The sequence below is a fragment of the Dermacentor variabilis genome, chromosome 8 (assembly GCF_050947875.1).
Source record: "Dermacentor variabilis isolate Ectoservices chromosome 8, ASM5094787v1, whole genome shotgun sequence".
Lineage (NCBI taxonomy): Eukaryota > Metazoa > Arthropoda > Arachnida > Ixodida > Ixodidae > Dermacentor > Dermacentor variabilis.
The window spans coordinates 35,157,725-35,181,711 of record NC_134575.1 but is presented as its reverse complement, the minus strand read 5'-3'; the positions used below and the strand labels follow the sequence as shown (position 1 = coordinate 35,181,711).

At 45.6% G+C, this 23,987-nt stretch overlaps 1 protein-coding gene across 8 annotated transcripts in view; it reads left to right on the top strand.

Moving 5' to 3' along the window:
• Positions 1-23,987, top strand: part of Usp7 (Ubiquitin-specific protease 7) — a 60,888-nt gene that overhangs the window by 8,392 nt on the left and 28,509 nt on the right. For all 8 annotated transcript variants that reach the window (XM_075701776.1, XM_075701773.1, XM_075701778.1 and 5 more), the window contains exons 3-15: positions 2,919-3,017; positions 7,071-7,144; positions 7,940-8,004; positions 9,122-9,210; positions 13,471-13,579; positions 15,679-15,809; positions 16,346-16,400; positions 16,930-17,184; positions 17,880-18,300; positions 19,496-19,565; positions 21,037-21,178; positions 21,861-22,016; positions 23,639-23,831. In XM_075701776.1, coding sequence (XP_075557891.1) covers positions 2,919-3,017; positions 7,071-7,144; positions 7,940-8,004; positions 9,122-9,210; positions 13,471-13,579; positions 15,679-15,809; positions 16,346-16,400; positions 16,930-17,184; positions 17,880-18,300; positions 19,496-19,565; positions 21,037-21,178; positions 21,861-22,016; positions 23,639-23,831 — 1,859 coding nt within the window. The remainder of the gene's footprint in view (positions 1-2,918; positions 3,018-7,070; positions 7,145-7,939; positions 8,005-9,121; positions 9,211-13,470; positions 13,580-15,678; positions 15,810-16,345; positions 16,401-16,929; positions 17,185-17,879; positions 18,301-19,495; positions 19,566-21,036; positions 21,179-21,860; positions 22,017-23,638; positions 23,832-23,987) is intronic.

The following is a 23,987-nucleotide window of genomic DNA, read 5'->3' as shown; positions in this document are numbered from 1 at the left end:
TCCCCAAAGTTGTGCCCCTTTTGTAATGGGGCAAGAATAAATCTAAGTGTTTCAAAACCAGTGAATTCTGCGGTCTTTACATGGGCAAGTGGTCTAGATAAATTGCGTATTAATATTATTAATAATACATAAGTATGCTGTGCGCTTTGTTTTCGTTAAACATTCAAGCAGAAAGCCACATTCTTCTGTAGTGTATTCAGGGACAAAATCTTCGGTGGACAAAAGCCTGCCCCCCTCCCCCTTTTAAGCAAAGTTTATGTGAATACGATAGTGACATGTCGCATCTAATTTCCTGCCCGTAGCATGTACGTAAACAACGACAATGCACTAAGAAGCCGACACAGCGCTGACATCGCTCTGCATTGCTATCTGTAACTCCGATGTTCAGGATGCGTTTTCCCAAGCAATGTACATTCAAATGCCCAACAGGTGTGAGGTGATAACCACAATGCTCAAATATGCTAGTATTTGCAAGATGGGGGGAAAAGCATTGCACCTTTTCGCATAGCATGCCCTTGTGCACTACTGTTTGTACTGTTTTTTTCTATTTATGTTAATGCATAGAAAACAAAGTAACGCACGTCTATATTGTTTTTGTCGATGTGGTTTCCTTAAAGAAATATACATGCCTATCGCTGAGGATTTGTGCACATATATAAGTTCACGTGGCTTGTATCTCTCCTTGTCATTATCTGTTTGTCAGTAGTTTTGCTCGTTTAAATCTTTGTCTGAAAGGAGACCATTACTTATGTTCATTGTTAGTGAAAGTTACCGGGAGAATTCGAAACTTTGGGCTGGCCAGAAAGCAAGACCCCCAATACTCCTCGGGAATGTTTAATACTCAATTTTTACCGTTCGAATTTAAAAAGAAAACAATGGCTCTTAACCCCTCAAGTGTTTTGAACGAGCTCAGCTCAGTGGTAATCCCGTTTTCAAAGCAAATTGAAGGAACTACACGTCCACTTATATTTTCTTCTACAACATAGACAGCTGTGGCGCCAGTTTTTGAAATCTGCAGGTATTTCGCCCTTTTTTTTTTTTCATTTTACTACATAGATGTTGGCACTTCTTCAGTGCCTTGAAGGCTGCATTGATTGTCTCTGTATTCTGCAGCATTGATGAGTCACTTTTTGGAGCTAGAGGGTGGCATTTGGTGTGGTCTGTGTTCTTTGATACATAAAGGGAGGAGCGCTTTGTAGGTACTGAAACATGTTTTTTGGAAACAAGTGCGTTTTGTACCTTATGGCAGATTTGAAATGGTAATGTCTGTTCGTGGGAATGGCAAATATACACACACACACACGTGAAGACGTAAAATGTTTTCAAGCCTAAAACACGAAGCAAATTAGTTTGAGAAAGCTTTAGAGGGGTTTTCAGTTGAGTGAAGTTTGAAAGTAAGCATTTAAATATTAGAAATAATGCCACGGGTGTTAACCTTCTAAAGCTGCCTTTCTTTGTTGTGGAAAAAATTCGAATTGCAGTTAGAAATACTTGTATGCGTGAAACAAAATATCCAAAATCACTCTTACCCTTCGTTACTCAGAGTGAGATTTGTAGACTCACTTAAAGAAAACAAACACTGGTATTAACGCAATGCAATGCCTTTATATTTGCATTTTTTCGCAATTAACAAACTTGTGCTTAGAACATGAGCTGTCTTGCATCTCATGGCAGTTTGTAAAACAGTCTGCAGTGCAGAGATGGCAACTTCAATTTATGCACCTGAATGTGTGGAATTCCTTGGGGTGTTCACCCTCTTTGGAAACACCATGCACAAAGCATTGTTAGTCGATAATGGTGACATGTCGAAGGTGTTTCTTTTTTTTATTTTGAAGCAACGTTTTATTCGCTTGAAGTGTCCAGTTTGGATTTATTAATTTGGATGTGGTAGGTTGTGAAGCCACAACAGGCTAGAAGAGGTTGATATATTGTGTGGCAAAGTTGTTACTATTTCTAATAGCTAAATAATGTTGGTCTTACCGCTGTAGTCGGTGTGCATTTTGTGTAGAAAAGAAATCAATGCCGTAGTAAGGACTGATGGGATGTCCTTGCTGTAACGCTACACGGTTTTGGGATGTGAAAGACCTTCAGTCAATCCATGTTTGAACAAATCAAGTCTCATGTTTATTGGCTGTACCCGCTCTCGCTACAGCCAATACTGCAATGGTGCAGCAAGGGAGGCAGGGCGAAGAATGCCGCCGCTGCACATCTGTGCCTTGCGGGCTAGGATTAGCTAGAGCCGGGTGTTCATAGGATCAACTGTTTACCAGTTTTTCATCCGAACACCTACCCAGTTACACTGTGGCCTATGTAGCATCCAGTGCAGCACCGACTACCATGGTTGCCGTTTCGATCCCTCTTCCTTTGCCACCCCTTGTATGCCCAGGAGATCCTGTGCCGCCTGCTTTATTGCGATCTTGGGTGCTCTCCCGAGACCTTCGTTTGCGGGCATCACTTAAAAGTTTTCAAGCTGTGCCCTTCCCAGAAAGCATAGCGGGAAATATCTGCTAGAGATATTCGCATTGTAGGTGCAGTCAACCACAAAATTTCACAGAACACGAAATCTGGGAAAAAGCTAAATGTCTGCACAGGCCCACAAAGCAGCCTAGTATTCGCATTAACAGCCTTTGCCAGCATATGTGAACGACATTGCGATGCTTAGTTTCACTGACCACTGTTAAAGGATGCTTGAAAATTAAATGGTTTCAGAGATTTTATGGTCTGTAAATGCCTCTGGTTGACTGTACAGGGCTTACTGCTACGTGAAGCTCATTTCCCAAAGTGTAGACGTGTGGCAGCGGTGTGCTTCCGCGTGACAGCGGCCGCACTCGACAGCTGTAATGGGAGAAGCTTGTCATACAGGCTCCTCAGCCGCGCGGTTACTCAAATGAGGGGCTTGCGTTTCTCTGCCTGTGCAGGAAAATCATGGTGATGCCACGAACCAACACGGGCAACGACCGGCAGCCGACAAAGAGCCTCGGCTTTTTCCTACAGTGCAACGGCGAGTCCGAGTCCTCGTGAGTCCCTTCCTCCTGCTTTGTCCGCATTAGTCTGCATCGCCTGTTGCCTCTTGGCAGTGCTTCTTTGTCTCCTACTTTGTGCGATTCCTATTGTCCTATAGCAATTTTATTTTTTTTACATTAACATAACTATATATGATTGCCATGCTGGGTTACCTTGAGCTGCAGCAATCGTTGGTAGCACAGGGGATTGCAGTCAATATCCAGGTAGAGTTTAGTGGCATTTTACAACCCCACGCTTAGTTCCTGTTCGCTTTGCTGTGGAACCTGCCTAGATGTAGCTTTATTCAAGAAGGCTGCCGGGACAGCATTGTGTTTTGTATAAAGTCTACGCCAGAATTGTAGCTCGATTGGGAGTCCCAAAATAGGGAGTTGTCTGATTAATTGGGCGAAAAGTTTGCACGCTTTTGAGACCCGTATGGTCCCGCAGGCATTTATCGCCGCCCATCTTGCCTTTGCTTTGTTTAAACCCTATGCACCCGCCAGTTTTGGGTCACGGACAGCATGCGCATATCAGCGTTACACAGCATTCTCAACCTGAAAGTTGCACGTGGACTTTGCTAAAGAAAGGAAATGGCGCCCAGGGTGGATGACTGGTTATTGTTTGGGGACAAGAGCAGCTCCAAAGAGCGTAAATTTCTTATAGTATGTACCGCCTGGCGACGACTTTCTCATTTTTTTACATGCCTCTATAGAGTGATCGGGCTTGTGTCTCCAGGAAGAAGTTCCCCCTTAAATGGCCTTGCAGCTGAAGTTTTCATTTGCTTGAATGTGCTTTCCAAACATTGCTTGTGTATGTGAAGTTTTCACAATAAATTATCTATTGGGCAGTGTGTTACAGCTGCTACTGGAAACAATGTGCTAGTTCTGCAGTGCTGGCCTTGCTTGGCAGAACGGCTCAGGGACAGACAGCAGACGATGTTGTTGCCTGCCCGCTATCCGCCGCATTGATTGTTCTTGACGCACTTTGCGTTCCTCTGTTCATGTAATTTATTATCGGTTTGGCTTGTTTGTTTAATGCTCTTGGTTTGACTTGTCCTGCTTTTGATGCTTTAAAAAGAATCGGAAGTTTGGGTTAAGGTAAATTTAGCAGGGCAATGTGGGTACTGCTTGGAAGCTTTTTTTTATCTATCCAGCAGCCATCTCTAGAGGTGTGCGAATATTGAAAAATCTTAAAATAAAGAATCAAATGTGTTTTTATTTGATTTGTTGCTTGGTTTAAATAGTCAAGATTTCAAATGCCAAATATTTAGTTTTCAAATGATCAGCATCGAAATGTGAGCTATGAGAAAGGAAAAAAAAAGCTAATTAACAAGAGAAGGGGTTCATTTTTATTGTTTGCGTCCTTAGACTGAATATGTCGCATAGCCCAAGCTTTCATAGTACTGTGGGCACAGTATTGACATTACCACGTGGTTAGCAGCTTGTTTTATCTCTCGTACAATTGGCAGAGCTTTCTGTTGACCATGCCTTCGGCAGTAGTTCGATACGCTTGCTTCGCTTGTGAAGCTGCCATTTTATTGAATTTTAATGCCACACTTTTATTTAGCCAACTGTGACTAAACAACACATTGTTGCTGTGTCTAAAGTCATTGCTCTTTAGGAGCTTATCTTAGTTCAAATTGACAAGATAACACTTAGAATTCTCTAACAATAAATTTTCCACTGAAAGTTTGCGAAACTGAAAATTGAAAGAGGTTACCTTATTATCAAGCTATTCTAAACCTATTCTGTCTGGGTTCTAAAAATTATTCTCGCACCCTTGCTGCCAATAACTCAACTCGGGATCACCTACATGATGTAAAAAAAAGTCTGTGCGTATCACATGACGTCCGTGTCCTGCATAGTCGTGCACAGGTACCAAAGGTACATATTACGAGCGGGGCAGCAGAAGTTTGGTATCCACATGCCAGCCAATCATGTGGCATATTCTTCTCTCCTTTGAAATTAAGAAAAGCAGTTTTGACAAGCATGAGGAAACTCTTCGCATCTTCACATACATGGAGAAGCTTCTTTCAGCATCTAGCTGTAGTTATTTAAACAACAAAATGTGATTTTCACATCGGCAACCTACCAGTTGGTAATAAGAACGGATTTGGAAAAAAATTATCTGGTCTTTTATCAGTCTTTGGGTCTTGAGAGGGTATCGCAGCTCTTGTAGCCCTGATGTTGCTTCGGGACATTGAACCCCATCAATCACTCACATTCTTTGTGGTGATAATACACATTGCTGCATGATTAATCAATAACTGATGTTTGCAATAATGAATTTGCATGCAGCTTTGTGTGTTGATACAGTGGCAAGCAATATAATGAAACCAACCAAATTTGCTTTCAAGAAGTGACCACGCTGACTACATCTACATTGAGGATGAAAAGTGTTGCTCAAGATTAAATGACCAGCTGGAAAGCTGCTTGCTGTGGGTTTATCTGCTGCTCACTACTATTTGATGTTGTGCAAGCTAACTTTTTTTGCCATACCTTAGGCGAAATGTTGGCGGGTATCCACTAAGGAAACTAAGGCATTTCGGCCAACAAATTGAAGCTTCTGATAAACGCCAGGACGTAAACGAGGGTGCTTGCTTTACATGCTCGCATTTCAGATTCATAACACGCGAGGAGTAATCATCGCACCAAAGCTTGTTGGGCACTTCCTAAGGTGTTGCTTCGAGTTTCCACAAGCCTGTTAGCTGCAGTTGGCAGTAAGGCCACGCTGGTCCTGTCCTGGGCCAGCATGGTGTGATGATTCTTTTCGTTCTATTCTCTTTTTTTTTCTTTTTTTCTTTCACCATTCTGGACCGGTTGATCACGTAGTTAATGTGGGCAGAGAGCTGGCAAAGCTCAAAAAGGGATAGCATTGGATTAGAAACATTACATTATTTCTGCCCCATTAGTCATCCCCAAGAAAAATACCTGAAGCTGCCGTTGGTTTTTTTTAAAAACATTGAATCCCTTGCATCCTTGCAGGGAAGCCTCCGAAGGCGAAGACAGTATGCCGTAAGGAAAAAAAAGTTTATGGGTTGTTTTATGCGTTATATTGTGTACTTTTTTCGTATGGTAGTTGAGGGCGTGACCCTCTGTAGCATTTCTGAGCCCTTCTGCCAAGCCGCAAGCACGTAATGAAGGAAAAAAAAGAAACCTCTTCGAATTGATTGCACAGCGGCTTAACGTTTCAACCCTGCTCAATTTGGTGTGGACACACGGCCAATATTAGGATTGCTCGTAAGCCATTGTTGCCAAGATATTGGCCTCTGGTCTCGTTGCAGAGTGTCACGTCCTGTCTTCTTTTGCCGTGTCATTGCTTTTTGCTGCTCACACACGTGCATTGCTTTGTGGTGATGGTTGCTTTGCAGCAGGTTCGGTCATTTGATCAATCACTTTATTTGACAAATCACAGGAAAAAATATATATATAGCTGTCTGATCAGACAGCCTACCATGCATAGACGACTACAGGGATTACAACAAAACAGGTCCACTGCAAAGAAACAAATTTTTACAAACGCATATCCGTGGCTACGTGGCAACGATGAAATGACTACGGTGTCTTAGCATTCAATTTTGAACTGGCAGAGCTGAATAAGATTAGGGATTCAAAGTTTACTTAATTTTAGGGCAGCTTCCTAATTTTCTTTTGTGAAAACCCAAATCCAGAATTGTGAATACATTGTGTAATGTCACCTTACCCCTCCCCCCAAGTTGAATATTTGCAGTGGTGCATTAGTTGCTCATGCATTGTGCTACCAAGCATGACTCAGCTGGTTCAACTGTTTTCTCTTAAAATCGCGTCTAGGTCGAATAATCTGGACTGCACCGCTGAGAAATCCTGTGCGTAGGCGTTTGCCTTGGCATGTTAAACACCGTCGTTCGATCAATCAATAATTCACCGCTTGCTTCTCAAGGTGTGGTGAGGATGTCTAGCTTTCTTTGAAGCTTTAATGCTTTTCAAGCTTCTGTGAAGCCCCATACGACATTGTCTGTGTAGACGTTTACATGGCAATTTGCGGCTGCGATTGCTGCGTGTGTTAATGATGTGTTGTTTGCCTTGCAGAACGTGGTCCTGCAATGCCACTGCCGAGCTGCGTCTAATTAGTCAGAAGGAGGGCGTCGAAAACTTTGTCAGAAGTAAGTGCACTGCGTGTAAACTGCTGGTACCATGTTGTCTCGGTTTGGACGTGAGCTTTTGGCAAAATTGGTTTTTGGACAGTCGAATCTATTTTATGAATCGGCTTTGTGTACGGGGGCGTGTTACTGGCATTATCCGGTTGGCAGGTCCCTCGTCCTTTTCGCAGTGACCGTCTCTAGGCAAAAAATATTTAATGGCCTACTGCCTGTGGGAGTGCACCATCATAGGAATCGTTTTTTTGTCGTTGAAGAAAGCGCAGCTATTGTTGCAGTTCTGCGAGAGTAATGGCTTGTCCCTTTACGAAGTATTGGGTCGCCGGAGACATGGACGCCAGCAGACAACGCTCCTACTGACATTTTGGGGCACCTTGTCCAACCACAGATCATTGGAAATGCTTAATGTTAAATGTGACTTTGTTATTGTAAGGAAAAAATAGAACGTGAGCATGTAATTTGCGAGAGCCATTGCCGATGACACTGGAATAGATTTTCTTCCAATGAATCTGTTGTTGATGCATTTCATTATTTTATTACCTGTTTTTTGTTTAAATTTTATTCGTACATTCTGGATGCGCAAAGCAGAACAGTGACAAATAATAGATGCAGTATGAGCAAAGCAGACCAACTGAAAATAAGCACCTAGTAAATAGTTGCTAGAAATAAGTCAAAAGGCAGAGAGCGACTAGGACCAGGCATTGAATTGCAACATCCAATTACACAGGGAAAGAAACCGAAATGGCCGTTGTATTCATTTCGTGTCCTTACATATCTTTGTGTGTGCGTGTGTGTGTGCAGAAATTCAGCATCTCTTCTATGGCAAGGAGAACGACTGGGGTTTCAGCCACTTCATGACGTGGAATGTGAGTGTCATTAACACTAGTTGTCATTAGTACTAGTTTAACCCCTGTCACTCTGGAAAGCTCGTCATTTGTAGGTGATGACCTTTCATGCATCGGGTTCTAGCCATGTTACACGGAAGCATCATTCACATAAGATGATCTTTGTTGAGTAATACAAAAGATGCTGTTGCGTTTGCAAGCATTCCAGTGTTTTTATTGAACTTTGGTTTAAAGATTTGTTTATTGTACCTCAAAGGGCTCGATGTGATTCGGAACGTTAGGGGCGGGCACAAGTGTAGTTGTTGTGGGTTGCATAATAAAATGTTCCTCAGTGCCGGACTTAAATTGGAGGTTATCCGCTATCAAAGTGCTCTGCGCAAAAAGGTCTTGTCTTCCACAGTACGCAAGAAAGACTACTGATAGTTCGTCATGCTGGGTTTGTGGGGGATGCAGCTTTTGGCAGCTGCTGCATGAAATGCAATGTGTAGGTCAGGTGAAATCATTTGGTGCTCAAGAACTAAAAGAACTCGGGAAAAAAAGCCAGAGGCGGTGCTATCGTAAGTCAGTAGGCGAGTGTGATTTGCACAGTAGCAATGGTATTGTAGGAGTAATAGGAGAAAGCAAATTTGCACTGCAATCCAATTTACAGTGGTAGCCAAACTTTGTACAACATTTGTGTAAGTAAATGAACGAAGTTGAGAGAAGGCCTTTTGACGGGTTCGATTTGGTGACAAACGGGGCCAGCGTGTGCCAGGGCAGCGAATGCGCGGGAACCAGGAACCCATATGGGTTTCCTTTGTGGCACTTCGCTACATTTGTGTGGATGTCTCATTTTCTCTTGATTAATTACTTCTTTATACCCGATAATTCATTATGCCAGTGTTCATTATATTGAGGTTTGACTGTGTTGAAATTGAGGTCACAAAACTCACAAAACGAAGTTTGTGAATTAATGACTGATAACTTAATAAGTGCATTAAAGGTACCAAAGGCTTCTTTAGAAATTGAACAACATAGTTGGTTCTGTTTGCACAGAAGGCTTTGCCTTAAACTTTCTCCGTGCGAGCTGGGACACCTGGCATGTCTTTAATGACTGTAAATTGTTTCTCATAACCTCCTTTTCTTTTTAAATCATTAGGACGTCTTGGATCCAGAGAAGGGGTTTATCGTGGACGACACCATCATCCTCGAAGTTTGGGTGTGCGCGGATGCTCCACACGGTGTCAGGTTGGTGTCCGCAGCTTGCAAGCTCATTCCACTTTTGCGGTCTTTTATTTTTTTCTTTTTTCTTGCATATAGACTTTTTTTCTTCAAACTGGTGCGGTCTCTCACGTGCACAAGCTCCCGTTGTGTGCGCTGAGTGACTACCGCGGGTTCGAGCACTCCAAGCCTTCATACATACGGGGCGCCATGTCCTCGCCACCTCCACCTGCTCGGTGGGCCGACGCGCTAATGTGTATGCGGGCCTAGCTGGTCACAGCCGGGCGAAAGGAGAGACCGCGCAGGCATCGAGGGAGACCCCAGGCGAAGCTCTTCAGACAAACAGGGGGACATTTAGTGGGCTGGGCTTTGATACAACACATTCTAACAGGTTTTGGCGCGAAGTGAAACACGGACACAGAAAGGAGCAGACAGGACGAGCGCTCGTCCTGTCTGCTCCTTTCTGTGTCCGTGTTTCACTTCGCACTAGAAGCCAAGATCATGTTACCATACCAACTCGCCCAACTGTCTATCCTTTTACATTCTAACAGCACAGCCGAATCGGAATCTTAATTGCTTTACGACAACGGGTTGCAGGTGGTAGCTGTCGGTGCACTGCGACAGAGAAAAAAACAAATGGCACGCCAGCGCCTGCCATTGTGCACCCCACGGCAGAGGAAGTGGAAGGAGAAACTGAGGAGGAATGGCACGCTTAGAAATCGCTGCCTCGAGACACCGTGGCAATGGGAAGAGTGTGTGTGCCCGTTCAGGCCGGGGCCCTAAGGAGCTGAAGTCGCCCGCAAAGAACACGTGCACTACACTTTCCACAGTCCGGATGCGCTCTCCCCAGAACCCATCTTGGGAACGAAAGCGAGGGCCCAGATCCCACTCAAGAATTTGGCCGGTGGGGGAAGCCCGTCGACCTTCCCACGGGCGGGACGACAGCCGAGTGGCGGTGTTTTATGACCCGCTGCCACCCGTGCAGGCAGGTAGACAAGGGACACATTCTTCGAAACGCAGTGCGTCAGCGGTGCACAGCTGATGCAAGCTCTCAGGACCCCACGCTGGCAAGGAAAATCGATGCCACTAAAGTCCCAGCAAGCCCAAGCACACGATTGCGCTTGGTGCGCCAGACACCTTGCAGAAACACGGCAGATCCAAAGCAAATCTTGGGAAGAATCTTCGTGTTAACCACACCACACATCAGAAAGGCCGAAGCTCGCTGTCTGCACTCCTGAGTAACAGCACCGTGCAGCTTAATTTTGCTGCTCCGCTTAAACTGAATGCTCAGACTTGGAACACAGTCGTTTAACTGTTCAAGTAGTGATTTCATTATGTGTTTCACTACTTCACTGCTGCTGCAAAAGGTGCCAGCGATATGGCCAGTGGCAACGCAGGAGCAACGCAGCGGCAAATACACTGCTGTGTAAATGTGGTGCCGAGTGCAGAAGATTGCAGTGAGCCAGGCCAATCGTGACACCCGCCTTGCTTGCTCGGTGCGTCATGGAAGCAACCCGCCTGCGGAATACGATGTATCGCTCACTTGCAGGGAATCTATTGAAGAAAAGTGCGGTAAAATAAATATAGCTTAGCAGCAGTCAACCGTACACCACTGTCCGGGACACTGAAAATTTTTGTGGTGTGTCAGTCGGTCACGTTTAATCGCTTCCGTGACGTCGCCAAGGAGCCGTTGCGGCAGCCACAGTGGAGTAGTGGCACTCGCAGCCAAGACGTAGCGTATTGCTTGCTGGAAGCACAGTGGTGCCCAAGTTGCATATAAGATGTGTAGCCTTATGTACAGAAGTTCTAGTTAGACAACACGAACCAACACGAACTTGCAACTAAGTTTACTTCACTCAGTAGTCAGTATAAGCACGTTACCGCACTCGTGCAATGAGGCAGCGCACATTCACTTAAAAAAAAAATATGTGCAAACTGATCCCGTCACTGCAACAACATGCCACACAAGAAGCCCTTCCTGCTAACACACAGGGAAATTGATGTTGCTCACGCATGCTTTACCGTTAGAGGCGATTGTAAATAGGATTGTCTTACAGAATCGGGATTGATGCATGCCGCTCCACCTCTGGCTCAGTAATTCCTTGGGAAAAATCTGGTGGAATTGCTTTTGGCATTGCCCTTCAGTGAATACCTTGAAGTGACGCCCAGTTTTATACGTCGTAGACAATGCTGCATAAGCCACACAGGTACTGTGCGTCGTGGTAATGACACTTCATGCGGCTTTCCTGTGTAGCTGTCCTATATCTACGAGGCTTTCCACAGAACGGCCGCTTCATATATTTAGCTACATGTGAACATGAAGTGACATCAAATTGAGTGTTATTTGAGCATTTTTTTGCTTTCCGTGCACGAGTTGTCCCGTTTTGGCCACGAGCTCAAGTATTGCGCTGCGGCCTCTGCTTGGAAAAAAACTGTCGCCCCACTCATTTGTGGGTAAACAAGTTTAAATCTGCGATGAATTTCATGCCCATTTTGCACTGTAAGTGTGCGAGACTCGGTGTCTCGTCAGATTTCATGACGTAGGCCTCTATTTCTTCTATATGTGATGCACTGTTTCTTGTTCGCGAGTTCAAGCAACGGGGAGCGAGTGTTGCCTGCTATCTATGAAATGGAGTATATAAATACTGCTGGAAACAGCCAGAGCTACTCGCACCATATGGCATTCAACCGTGATTGTGCCGTGATCAGTTCAAGAAGTTTGAGTATTCTCACGCACGCTTTATTTATTTACTTATTGCTTGCTTGCTATGGTGTATCACTACACAACTTGCTGCAGCATGCAAAGAGAAATGTCCTTAAAGCAAGACTTCCTCTTTTTTTCCCCCCCTTTCTTTTTCTCTCCAGCATTGCGTAAGTATAGTGCGCCAGCTCGTTCAGTTCCGAGCTGGAAGTGGTGCCGCCTTCAAAGGGAGTTGTTGGCCTGACCGGTCGCTTAAAAGTGCAATGCTGAGGAAATTGTGGAGTGTTAGAGTTCTGTTCAGGGTTGAACAAGAGGCTTGAAGGTTCAAGTATTGCCTAAGTAGTAAAATTTGGCAAGTTGGAAAAAAAAAAAAAAAGTGGCTTCATGAGCAACAATCTTCCTTAGATCCACTCTCTGCCTACTCTTCATTTAGTCTGATAATTTCACATGCTTTCTGCGCATGAATAATGACCAAAGGTTCGTCGCGACTCCTGTTATTTATACTGAAATTAATACGAATTCTGCAGTTTTCATACAAGTGATCTGTGAAGCATAGTGAATTATGAGCGTGCAGCCTCATTAGCTTTAGGCTGTCTGCACATGTGCATTGGAATTTACGAAATAACAAAATACTGTAAACACTTGTGCAGCGCCATGTTGTGATGCCGAGTTCAAACTGAGCACAAATATTGTCGCAATGGCTGACCACGTACAACTCGGCTAGTGGCTTAAAATTGTTTGCAGCAACATAAAGCTGTTGCATTACCAGGCTGCCCAAAACATTATATGACCAACTACAAATGAACTGACAAGTGCCGTAAAATGCCGAGGTAGCTGCTCACCTAAAGTCGAGAGAAAATCTAGTGAAAATATGAGGTGGGCTAACTTTCAGTGTGGTGGGCAACTTTCAGGTGGGTAACTTTCAGTTTTTTTAAGTCTGGAACTTAGTGGCGGTAGGTCATCTCTTGGGATTTTAGGGTAATTTCTTGCTTTGATAAGGTGTAGAACACAATGTTTGACATGCTATGTTTAAAAATAAAGTAGCCACAAGATGTCACTGCGATTGCCACTCGGTGAATATCTCCAGTAGTATTCCATTAAAGGTAGTACATTCACGAGCAGGCCAAAACTTTGCTGTTTTTTATGTTTGGGTCGTTCTGAAAAGTGCCCGACAGGCATTATTAATGTGCATCACGTGAGGGTCTTACTGTAGTGTTAGTCCATGTAGGTAGTCGTCTAACTGGTGGATGGGATACGAACGTGAAAAGGTTACGGTGAAGTGGTGTTTTTGAGTGATCACTTTCAGGCGACTGGCGGGCGAACCCTTCGAAGTATATGGTTATTGAAGTGTTCCTGGCACTGTCCGACTATGGCAAACTTCGCAGAGTGCCGGGAATGCTGCCGTTTGTGCACGACCGTGTAGGCACCACATGCCAGCTGCCGAATCGCCTAAAATTTCGTGAAAGTGATCGTATCTCCGAAAGTGAACGCTCAAGAATGCCACCCCCTGTATGCTGCTGCCTGAAAAAGAAGAGACCGACGTTGGTCGCAACAAGTCCTTATTCCTTTGTTTGTCTTCTGTGCAGCTGGGACTCCAAGAAACACACGGGATACGTAGGCCTCAAAAACCAAGGTGCCACCTGCTACATGAATTCGTTACTACAGACGCTGTTCTTCACGAACCAGTTACGAAAGGTCAGTGCGCGCACATTTTCGTTTTGGGCTCCCCTTGCTCCCTTTGTTACGGTTCCATTTGATGAGACTCATCTGAAACGCTTTAAGTGAAGGAACACTAAAAGGATATGTTGAAATCAATCATGAGTGGCCGATTTTTGGCAACTTTTGTAAAACCTGCCCTAAATCAAAATTTTTCTTTTGAGAGCTGCTAAAATTCAGGTTTACCTCTTAAATGTAACCAGCTTTATATTGGTTCAGTAGTTGCTCAGTGCCAGACTGCATTCTTCATGAATTTGAGTACGGAAAGTGGGGTATTTGTTCATTGGGGTTACACCCCCTCTTAATGCTTCGCATTCTGCCCATTGGAACTTGGCTGTTGGTGTCTCACATGGGTTTTTGACATTAGACTCTTGATTAGCAGCAGGTGGTCATCATAATGTAAATCTGACCGTGAGGCAGAAGAGCGTCATTTGGGTATTAATTTTTAGGTCGTAGGTACTTGAAATGCCATCACATTAGTCATTCAAGTGAAGCACATGGACATGCAAGTTGTTCAGTGGCTTTGAACCAATTGCAACAAAAATATGGATCACGTAAAAACCCTGGTGTTAGGTTAGTGTAGAACACGGCGCCCTCCGTGCGAAATCTCTGCTTAAAATACCAGTTGATGTGCTGTGAAAACTCGCAAAAACACATTTGTGATGCCGAAACAAACAAAACTCTGCCCTAACCTGTTGTCAGAAATGATGCAAAAAGTTCCAGATATTTAAAACCAGCGCAGCTCCTCCTCATGGCCAATGAAATGTAACCGTGTACGCAGCATGCTGGACATCTTGGAGAAAAATGTGCTGTGATTTGTGCTGGCACCTGCCAACCTTGAGGGGCACACATCTGCTTGTGTGCCAAACACTTTTAGCGTTTCTTTGGGCTAGTTAGTGGCAACATTGCTACTACGTACAGCACATGCTGACGAAGACACGCCAAGGGAAGAGGGGTGTGCCAGCTGGTGGACTTTATTTGTACAGTCCTGGTAAATGACTCCTGTATTTAGCTAGGAATGCAGTTAGTGTTTGTAACAAGCAATGCAATGGTAGGATAAGAAGTTGAGCTTTGCTTTATCTAGCCAGGAACGCATCCAAATAGTAATTTACAAGTATCCACGCTCCATCCAGTCTCATTCATTGCTTCGTCTTCGTCCACTCGTGCTGTATGCACCTGCAAGGGCTGTTCATAAGAAAATGTGAGAATTCCCCGCCCTAACACTTCGCCTAGATGGCTTCAATGGTATCTGTACTAATGATTTATAACCAGTTTAGCTAAAGTTGCATTTCGTTGCAGTTGTCCTTTAACACAATGGGAACACCAGCATGGTAGCTGCTGCAACTTTGCCTGGCCTTGCCTTTTCCATTGCGTGATTGCAAACATCTGGCAGTTGCAAGAAAGTCTTGAAGGTTCTGTTTCATTGTTCTGGTGCGCTGTACAGCGCATATAGGAGACGAGAGGAACACTAACCAGGGAGGAATGGGCAAACTGACTTGAAGCTGTTTTTTTTCCTGGTCGGTGTTCCTCCCATCCCCATTGGTGCGTTAATGCGCTGTGTAAAGCTAAGCAGATGGCTACCGCCTTAAGTTTCATTCCTATTTTGACAAGCCAGCAAGAAAGCCTGCCTCGCAGAGGCAGCATCGAAGTAACATGGCAGGCTACTTCGCTTGTCCGAACAAGATGGTGGTTGAGCAGAATGCTTGAAAACTCAATGGAAAGGTCGCCTCCAGTGCAAAAAAACATTGTGCTCTCTTATGTGCCTAATGTAACCTAGATTTTTTTTTTTAAATGTTGCGTGTGCGAACCTTCAAAGTGTTAAAATACAATAGATGCTTTTCTTCGCTTTTCTTGATGGAAGGTGTCGTCAAGTCCCAGAGATGTCTTGAAGCTGTCTTAGGTGCCAACGTATAAACTGCCAGAATTCAATTGGAGCACACCCTTAGTATTTGCTGCGCAGGGAGCAAGAGCGATCGGTGCACACACGCGGCTGTACCAATTCATCGCTTTGTAAATTTCCTCCGTAGCTTTTTCCCTTGCTCTTCTGCCCTGTTTGCTGAACTGCTTCTGCGTTGCAGGCTGTCTACCAGATGCCCACCGAGAGCGACGACTCGTCCAAGAGCGTGGCACTGGCGTTGCAGCGGGTGTTCTACGAACTGCAGTTCTCCGACCGACCTGTTGGCACCAAGAAGCTCACAAAGTCCTTTGGGTGAGCAACAACTCATCACCGCTTATTATGGAAAAGAAATCTTGCAAAAAAGCGTGTTCAGGCATATGGATGCCTATAAAATTCTTATGGATTCTTGCATTATCATTAAAAAAAATACATATGGGGCATTGAGTGGATAGGTTGTAGCAAAAAGGAATTTAATCCCTGCATTGCCAAAACACAGTTCCGCATCGGTGAAAATTTCGACAAATTTTCATTCTTATTTCTGGTCATGGAGAGTACATTTGTACAGAAAGAGGAAATGGTAATTAATGAGTAATCTCTGTTGAAGTGTCCACTGCTGGAAATTCCCTCCAGCACATCAAAAGTGCCACTGTGGACTTTGGGTTAAGCTCCCTGCGCTTAAACAAGCTCTTTTAGGCATCAAACTTAGTATAGAATGCGATGCATAGGGCATTACAGGGTTAATTGTGTAACTTGCAATGCCCAGCTAGCTGCCCAACTTGTGCAAAGAAGTGTCACGGTATGTTTTTTTTACTGGCATCTGATTCTCTTTATTTCTTGCTGTTTGGCAGGTGGGAAACCTTGGACTCGTTTATGCAGCATGATGTTCAAGAACTCTGCCGAGTGGTGAGTTTCGTATAGGTGGCTCCACACTTCCCGTTGTGGGCAAGTAACGTTGGCTGCGGGCAACGAGGCGGATTCACGTCTTCTGTATTTCTGACAGGACAAGCTTAAAGCTACTGTAGCACTGCGTTCTTGAGGGCGCTTTCAATATTTTTTTTAATATTGAACACCTTGTATTGTCCTCGCGTGATTGGTCAGGGTGGGGCTTTCGTCGGCAAAGACTCGGTTCTGACCAACCACGAGAGGCGAAGCAAATGGTTCAAAATAAGATCACGTCCTTCCTCGCAGGCGAAAAAAAATAGTTGGGGGGGTGGGGGTGCGTGTGGTAGTGAAGAGCGTGCCTCGAAGACTTGCATCTTTTACGTCCCGTAATAATCCCGTAATAAATAGTTTTTTTAATAGTCCCGTAATAAATAGTTAATCAAACTGCGTGCTGTTCGATTTGCAATTTGAAAATTTGCAGACGTTTATCCCCCTGTCCCCCTCCCTTCGTTGACAGTAGGCCACGCATTTTTTTTTGTTCTCTTGCCAGCTGCTAGACAACATGGAGAGCAAGATGAAAGGCACCTGCGTGGAAGGCACAATCCCCCGGCTCTTCGAGGGCAAGATGATCTCGTTCATCAAGTGCAAGCACGTGGACTACGCGTCGCGGCGCATGGAGCCCTTCTACGACATCCAGCTCAACGTCAAGGGCAAGAAGAACATCCATGAGAGCTTCCAGGACTACTGCGCCACCGAGTCGCTCGACGGGGACAACAAGTACGACGCCGGGGAGTACGGGCTCCAGGTGCGTGAACGCGTTTTTGCGTTTCCTCAACTTGGGGGGCGCCCAGCTGCCCTTCCTGGGTTTTCTTCGACTCTCGACGTTGTCCGTAGGTCGGAAGCGGAAGAATGGAACACCGCTAGCGCCAGCACTAAAAGGCAGTACTGTAGTCGCTACTATCCGCACAGTACTGCATTTCTGTGTAGCGGTACACCATATTGACTGTGTTCAATGCGTGAATTGTGGGCTTTTTTTTTTCTTTTTGGAAGTTCGCTCTCGGAGAGACCCTGGCTTGGAACGTACGGTTTCAGTACTGCACTGCCTACAGCGAGTGAGCCGAGGCAAGTGCGTTCCTTGAGCTGCACATTTGTCATAAATGATGTCTGTATTTTGTGCGTGTAGTCGTTTATTGTTTACCCTCGTTGACTTGCATTATGGGCGAGAGAGAGTGAACTTTAATGAGCACAAGCAGTTCAGTTGGCTGGGCCTAGGCCTCCCACGATGGGATGTCGAGGTCTTGCCTCTTCACCGCTTCGTAGGCGTGCTGCGGGGGTGAGGAAATTTTTTTTTCTTGTCCCGCCCTCTGAATTTGGGGGACCGGCCTAGACTCGGGGTAAATGTGGTACTACTCATGTGTTGGTGCTTTTCTTTCTCTTCTTTTTTTCATTGTCTTCGTGGTCTGACTTGAGACACCGTCTCGTCTCGCTTTGCTCGCTCAGGAGGCCGAGAAGGGCATCATCTTCGCCTGCTTGCCTCCCGTGGTGCACCTACACCTGCTGCGCTTCCAGTACGACCACGTGACGGACAACAACATCAAGATCAACGACCGGTTCGAGTTCCCCGAGCGGCTGAACCTGAGCGAGTTCCTCACCGACAGGGGCGCCAACTCAAGTGGGCCAGCCACGTACACGCTACACGCGGTGCTAGTTCACAGCGGGGATAACCACGGGGGCCACTACGTGGTGTTCATCAACCCTCGTGGCGACGGCCGCTGGTGCAAGTTCGACGACGACGTGGTGTCGCGCTGCACCAAGCAGGAGGCCATCGACCACAACTTCGGCGGCACCGACGAGGACGTGGCCGTGAGCCGGCACTGTACCAACGCCTACATGTTGGTGTACATCCGGGACAGTGCCATCAGTGAGTGCCGCTTGCCATGGGGCGCTTTGGTTTGCGGTCAGTTGGGAGGTGATTCGGAACGTGCATCCCCGTGGTTTCCCACTTCCCTCCCCTCCCCAGACGCTTGGAGTTCTCAGTTCGGCTTCGCTGTGCGATCAACTAGACTACCGGTTAGCCGAGATAGTAATGGCCACAAAAGGGCACAGTCTCCCTGGGCACAGTTCTCGCAGAGCTGGTCGAATTTTTCATCGTCTGTGCTTTCTTTTTGAACACTCCACAAGGTTTCTTTCGTAGCTTCGTGCTACTTGGGTGCAATGCAAAAGCGCTCGTGTGCCTTGCGTCGGGTGTCTGTTAAAAGAATGCCGGATAATCAAAATTAGTACAGAGTCTCTCCGCTGTGGCACGTCTTGTTATCGGATTGTGGTTTTGGCGCATAAAGCACCAGGATTGAACTTTGCGTTTTGCTACGCAGGTGGCCGACCGTTCTTCCTTTTCACGTTCCTTCACGTTGGGGAATACCTCAAAACATGGTGTTTGCATGTAAACAACACAACCACAAATATAATGGGTGACGAGACTTCCTGTCTTTCCAAAAAAGAAAACAAAATACAGTTAAACGCGTCAAAAACCACAGTGTGTTCCGAGGCTGGAAATAAAAAAAGAAGAAACCTGTTTTATTCATGCAAAAGCAGTACTGCAATGGCCTGGTGGTAAAGCATCCGCCTTGTACTGGGATGTACTGGGTTCAGATGTCTGTGCCACCAACAGCCCACCTTTTTCTTTTTTTTCTTTTTAATCGGTAGAGAGAGCTTGGTGCTTGGCTGATTGTCTGGGTTCATATCTTGAAAATTTGTAGCTGTTGTCTCCTTGCACCCCTAGCCCAACCATAGCTGGGATCGTTGTAGAGCATCAGCCACGGCTGTGGCAAGAAAACTGGAGTTGCCGCCAGGTACCTGTTGTTAAAAGGCAGTGATGCACTCCCGGTCTGGTGCTCGACCTTTAACGACCTCAGTGCTGGGAAAGGGGTGTTTTTCTCCAATCTGAGGACGACGCCGACCTAGTGGTGGCTTTGGGAGGCCACATGGGAAATTGCCATTGGTGGACCTTGTCACCATTTTGCTTGTACTGCCTGCGGTGCCGCTTTGCTGTTTTTTTTCTCAAATTGCATCCGTTACCTAATAACGGTGTCTGTTGGTCGTCTGCTTGCTGTTTGCAGATGAGGTGCTACAGCCAGTCACTGAAAACGACATCCCCGAACAGTTGGTCGAAAGGCTTCAGGAGGAGAAGTGAGTTGGCGGGCTTTGGATGGACTTGGCTGCAGGGTGTAGAAGAGAAAAGAATGTCCACACCGTACAGTATCACACACAGTACAGCTGATTTAGTGTCTTAAAGGGGCTTTAGCGGCCGCAGACCAATTAATGGTGACACATTATGTTACTGTGCACTCCAGTCACCTGGGCCAACCACTGACTAGCACAACTGTGTGCGTAATGTGTGATAGGAAAAAAAAAGGGGGGGGGGGGGGCCTTGCTTTAGTAGTTACGCTATTCTGACGGGCTGCCTCACTGTAGTGAGTGCCTTTCATTAATTTCGTCATAATAGGTTGATTAGACGAGGAAATTAAGTTCAGATCAATTCAAGACCAAAACCAGATTGTTTGTACGGCAGTGTGACATTGCGGACTTTTCAAAGTATTTTTTCACGTTTGGGCTGCGTTGGCACAGTGTAAGTTCCCAAAACTTGCTACATTCTATCTTTGGCCCCTTTAGAACACAATGTAGTCCAACTTTACTGGTAAATGACTAACTGGGCCTCTTTCCTTTTCCTACCTCTTGTTTTACCAAGTGTCTTCTCGCTAAGAGCGATTTTTGATGTTGTATAAGAATAATTTACTAATACAAGTGAAACAGTCTGCATAGCCTTCATGTCAAGTGCCAGTACTGTCCAATGGTGGAATACTAACTTGTTCTTTTTAACAGGGGTACATGTCCTGTCGGTAATGAACTTTCACATTTACTCTGACAGGTCCAGAAGTAGTCCTTGCTAGGTGTAGTTTGGGCACAGGGCTTGGGACTCGATTGGAAATTTGGCATCTGTGATCTGCATACGTTCATGTACTTAACATTTTTCATCCTCTACTGACGGTCTCCGAGCTCCTGAGAAATTTCTGAAGAGGAACTGCACATGCCAATTCATCTAGAGTAGGCTGTAGGCTAACAAAGTTTGAAAGAAGCCAATTACTGCATAGAAGACTGTACAGATTAGAAAACAAATATACATAGAATTCTAGAGCAAATGGTGTGCACCAAGTGGAGAGGAGGTTCTAACCACTGGTCTCGTAGGTTCTAGCTGTAAAGCTAGCTTTCCTGCAAGGTAGCTTGACAAGCTCGTGGCAGGTGCAGTGGTTCTTGCAGTTGGCATCTGTGGCTGCTGTTTGCGCTTGCTAGATTGCAATTGCAGATGTGGTACTTGTGGCTACGCCACCGGCAGTTTTCAGAATGTGCAGTTGACGCAGCTGGTGCCGCCATTATTTCAGCTAATGTGCCGTGCAGAGAAGGGCACTTGTATATTCAGAAATGGGGTTGCTAAGAGTGAACAGGACATGTGCCAAAAGAATGGAAGCATTCAAGAGTTGCGAGCCATTTGGGTGAAGCAATTATACAGGGAAATTTTTCAGGCACGGGGAGACTGGGTTGTCTGATCGTTCGGCAAAAGTTGTACGACGGTTTTCGAAAAGATTGGCCGTTCTCCTTGCAGGCGCCAGGAGGCCCTGAGGAGGAAGGAACGAAATGAGGCTCACCTCTACATGGGCGTCCAGGTGCTGACCGAGGACAACTTCTCCGGTCACCAGGGCAACGACCTCTACGACCCCGACAAGGCTCACTACAGGAACTTCAAGGTGGGCCTCTTGGCACTCCTCGCTTTGTTGCTTCAGTGCACTCTCTTCTCGTGCCTCTCATATTCAGTCTGTAGCGCTGCAGTGAACGTCTGGCTTAGTTTCTGAACGCATTGACATTTCTACATACAGAAAATCCTTGGTATGCACTTTAACTAAGGTAATATGGAGTTCTGAATATAGCAGACCCAGGCGTCTTCGTGTACCCAAACCACCACCCCCTAGCTCGCATTGTTTTGTACTCCTTTTGCATTTTCTCTCGTGCGCGCAGCGGGTGGTTGACGAGGTAGGTGAGACATGTGCTGCTCCTGTGTACACGTTTAGCACATTTGTGTGTTCCTAGAAAACGTGAACCAACAAGTACACTAGGTTTTTTCCCCGCATTAGCGCAGTGTTAGGTACATTGTAATGTTGTCTATATTGTGTATCATAATGCATGTGCCTGTCTGCAACCTTGTTAGTATATGGCTGTCCTTGTCTACACATGAACACTGCGCTGTCCCGTGGCATTCATTTGGCCCTCTCGTGTCGTCTCGCCATCGACATTTTATGACATCTTGATCTCTGCTCCTGTTGCGGAAGATTCACTCTTGCCTGTTCCGGTACATTTGGCTTTGGGGCACGCTGGAGTTTGGTTGAATGAGGTTGCAAAGGTGGTTTCTTCGGTCTCCTCGTGTGTGTCCAGGTAAAAAAGCTGGCGACACTGCGAGAGTTGCTGGAGTTGGTAGCGGAACAGATGGGCTACCCGTTGCAAGGCATTCGGCCGTGGGCCATCACGTACCGCTCCAACCAGACCTCTCGCCCGGCTGCCATCGACCTTGATGCAGACCTCAACAAGACGGTGAGTTGCACTTTGTAGGACGCCGTTGCGCGTTAGTCACGAGCACTATGAACGAGAACACTGAATTTGCTTCAAAACGACGATTACTGACTGAATTGGGTGGATTTGAATCGGATTTGTTAACGCACGGGCACTAGTTTTCCCCTTGACCGTGCCGTTCTTGAGCGTAACTACTCTGGCGATCGCTGGACACTACTGGCCGTGCCCGATATGATTCGTGAACAGGAAACATCCTTAGACTGGTTGCACCCTCTACTCGCAAATTGGCTAAACTGAAGTTTTATAGGAGGTTCTGTTTTTATGACAAATGGTGTGGCAAAGCTATCTGTGTTGCTTGAACGTTTTCTGACATGGTGGATTTGGCACGAAAGCCCTCGCATTTTTTTTTAGTGATTCATAAATTCAAGAACTTTCATACAGAAATTGAAGGACGTCTTATGAACTGCGATTGAGATTACTTTTGGTACTGATTATGATGAGTCTTCAAGGGGCGGTGACAGCAGTCGAGACGCCGTAGTGCCTGGAAAACTTAATTAGGGCTTGCGCGAATACAGTCGTACCCAAATATATTGGACCCGTTTAAATCAAATTGTCCTCTATATTGAACAATTTCTAAACACGGTGTAGTGACAATGAAAGTATGTAGCAAAAATAGTGCTTACGTCGAAGAAAAATAGCAGTGGCTCCCGATATATGTAACATCAAGCGGTGCAAAAGTGCCCTTCAAGAATAAGGGGGAGATCAGGGCTGAAGCAGATGAACAACCCGCTGCCCGTGATATGCGGGTCCACAGGCCCCATGGGTGACCAGCTGGCAACTAATGCGAGGTCATGTAAAATATAATTTAGTCTGTGTGCCCGCTTCATAGACGAGGCTACGCAGATTCACACATTCATGCACGCAGCCCAAACTGAGTGCATGAAAGGGTAAATCCGATTGCGTTAACACACTTGTACAATCTCTGTGCCTTCTCGTAGCGGATAGATTTGATCGTCCTACATGCTTTCATGCTTTTCGTATGCACTGGTTTTGTCGCCATCATCTGTGTCGCGTATTTGTGTCACTTGGTTCTGTTGGCCTGGATCAGTCTAGTACTGACAGCCTGTGTGCCATTGAACATCTGTGTGTGTCATTGTGCTGATCTTGGTTGGGCCTCTTCGTATATACCAAATATCCGAAATACCAGACATTCGATTTGCAAATAAAATGCGAGCATTCACTATTCAATTCGTATTCATATATTATATTTGCACACCCCTACTAAATATAAACATTAATTTTTGTTTGATTTACCAGACCTAAAAAAGTTGTAAAATGTTCAATGTATCACCAATATTAAATTTAGCGTTTTTGTTAACCCTGCTAATGTGTTAGGACAGAAATTCAGTTTCTTTGTACTTCAGAGCCACACCCCCACACCAAAAGGGTTAAACATGTGTTGTCAGTGAACACTTTCATGTGAGACGACTGTTCCCTTTCATATTGCTCAAAAGGTGTACCACCTTTCTTAAATGTGCAGATCCAACACAATGTTGGAATCTAAATGATTCTATAGCTTGTTTGAGTTGGTAAGCTAGCCGCAGTGATGGGGGTGACACGCGCATGGCCTTTATTTTGTGCAGGTTATTGATCTGTCGGAAAATACGAACCCATGGGTGATCTTCATGGAAACGATAGCCCCCGATCAGAACATGGACCGGCTGCCGGACTTTGACAAGGAGACAGATGTACTGCTCTTTTTCAAAATGTACGATCCGCGGCTGAAACAGATTGCGTACTGCGGCCACGTCTACATGCCCATCGTCGCCAAGGCCAGTGAGTAGCTTGGACCGCTGTAGCGCTTCTGCTTGCCAAGGCACACCTGTCTGCGTCTATCTGCATCTGTGAATGCCTGTCCTGTCGCCGTGTTCCTGTGTATCACCGTCTCTGCACATGTGTACAGCAAAATTTTGTTAGAGGCTTGTTAATTGG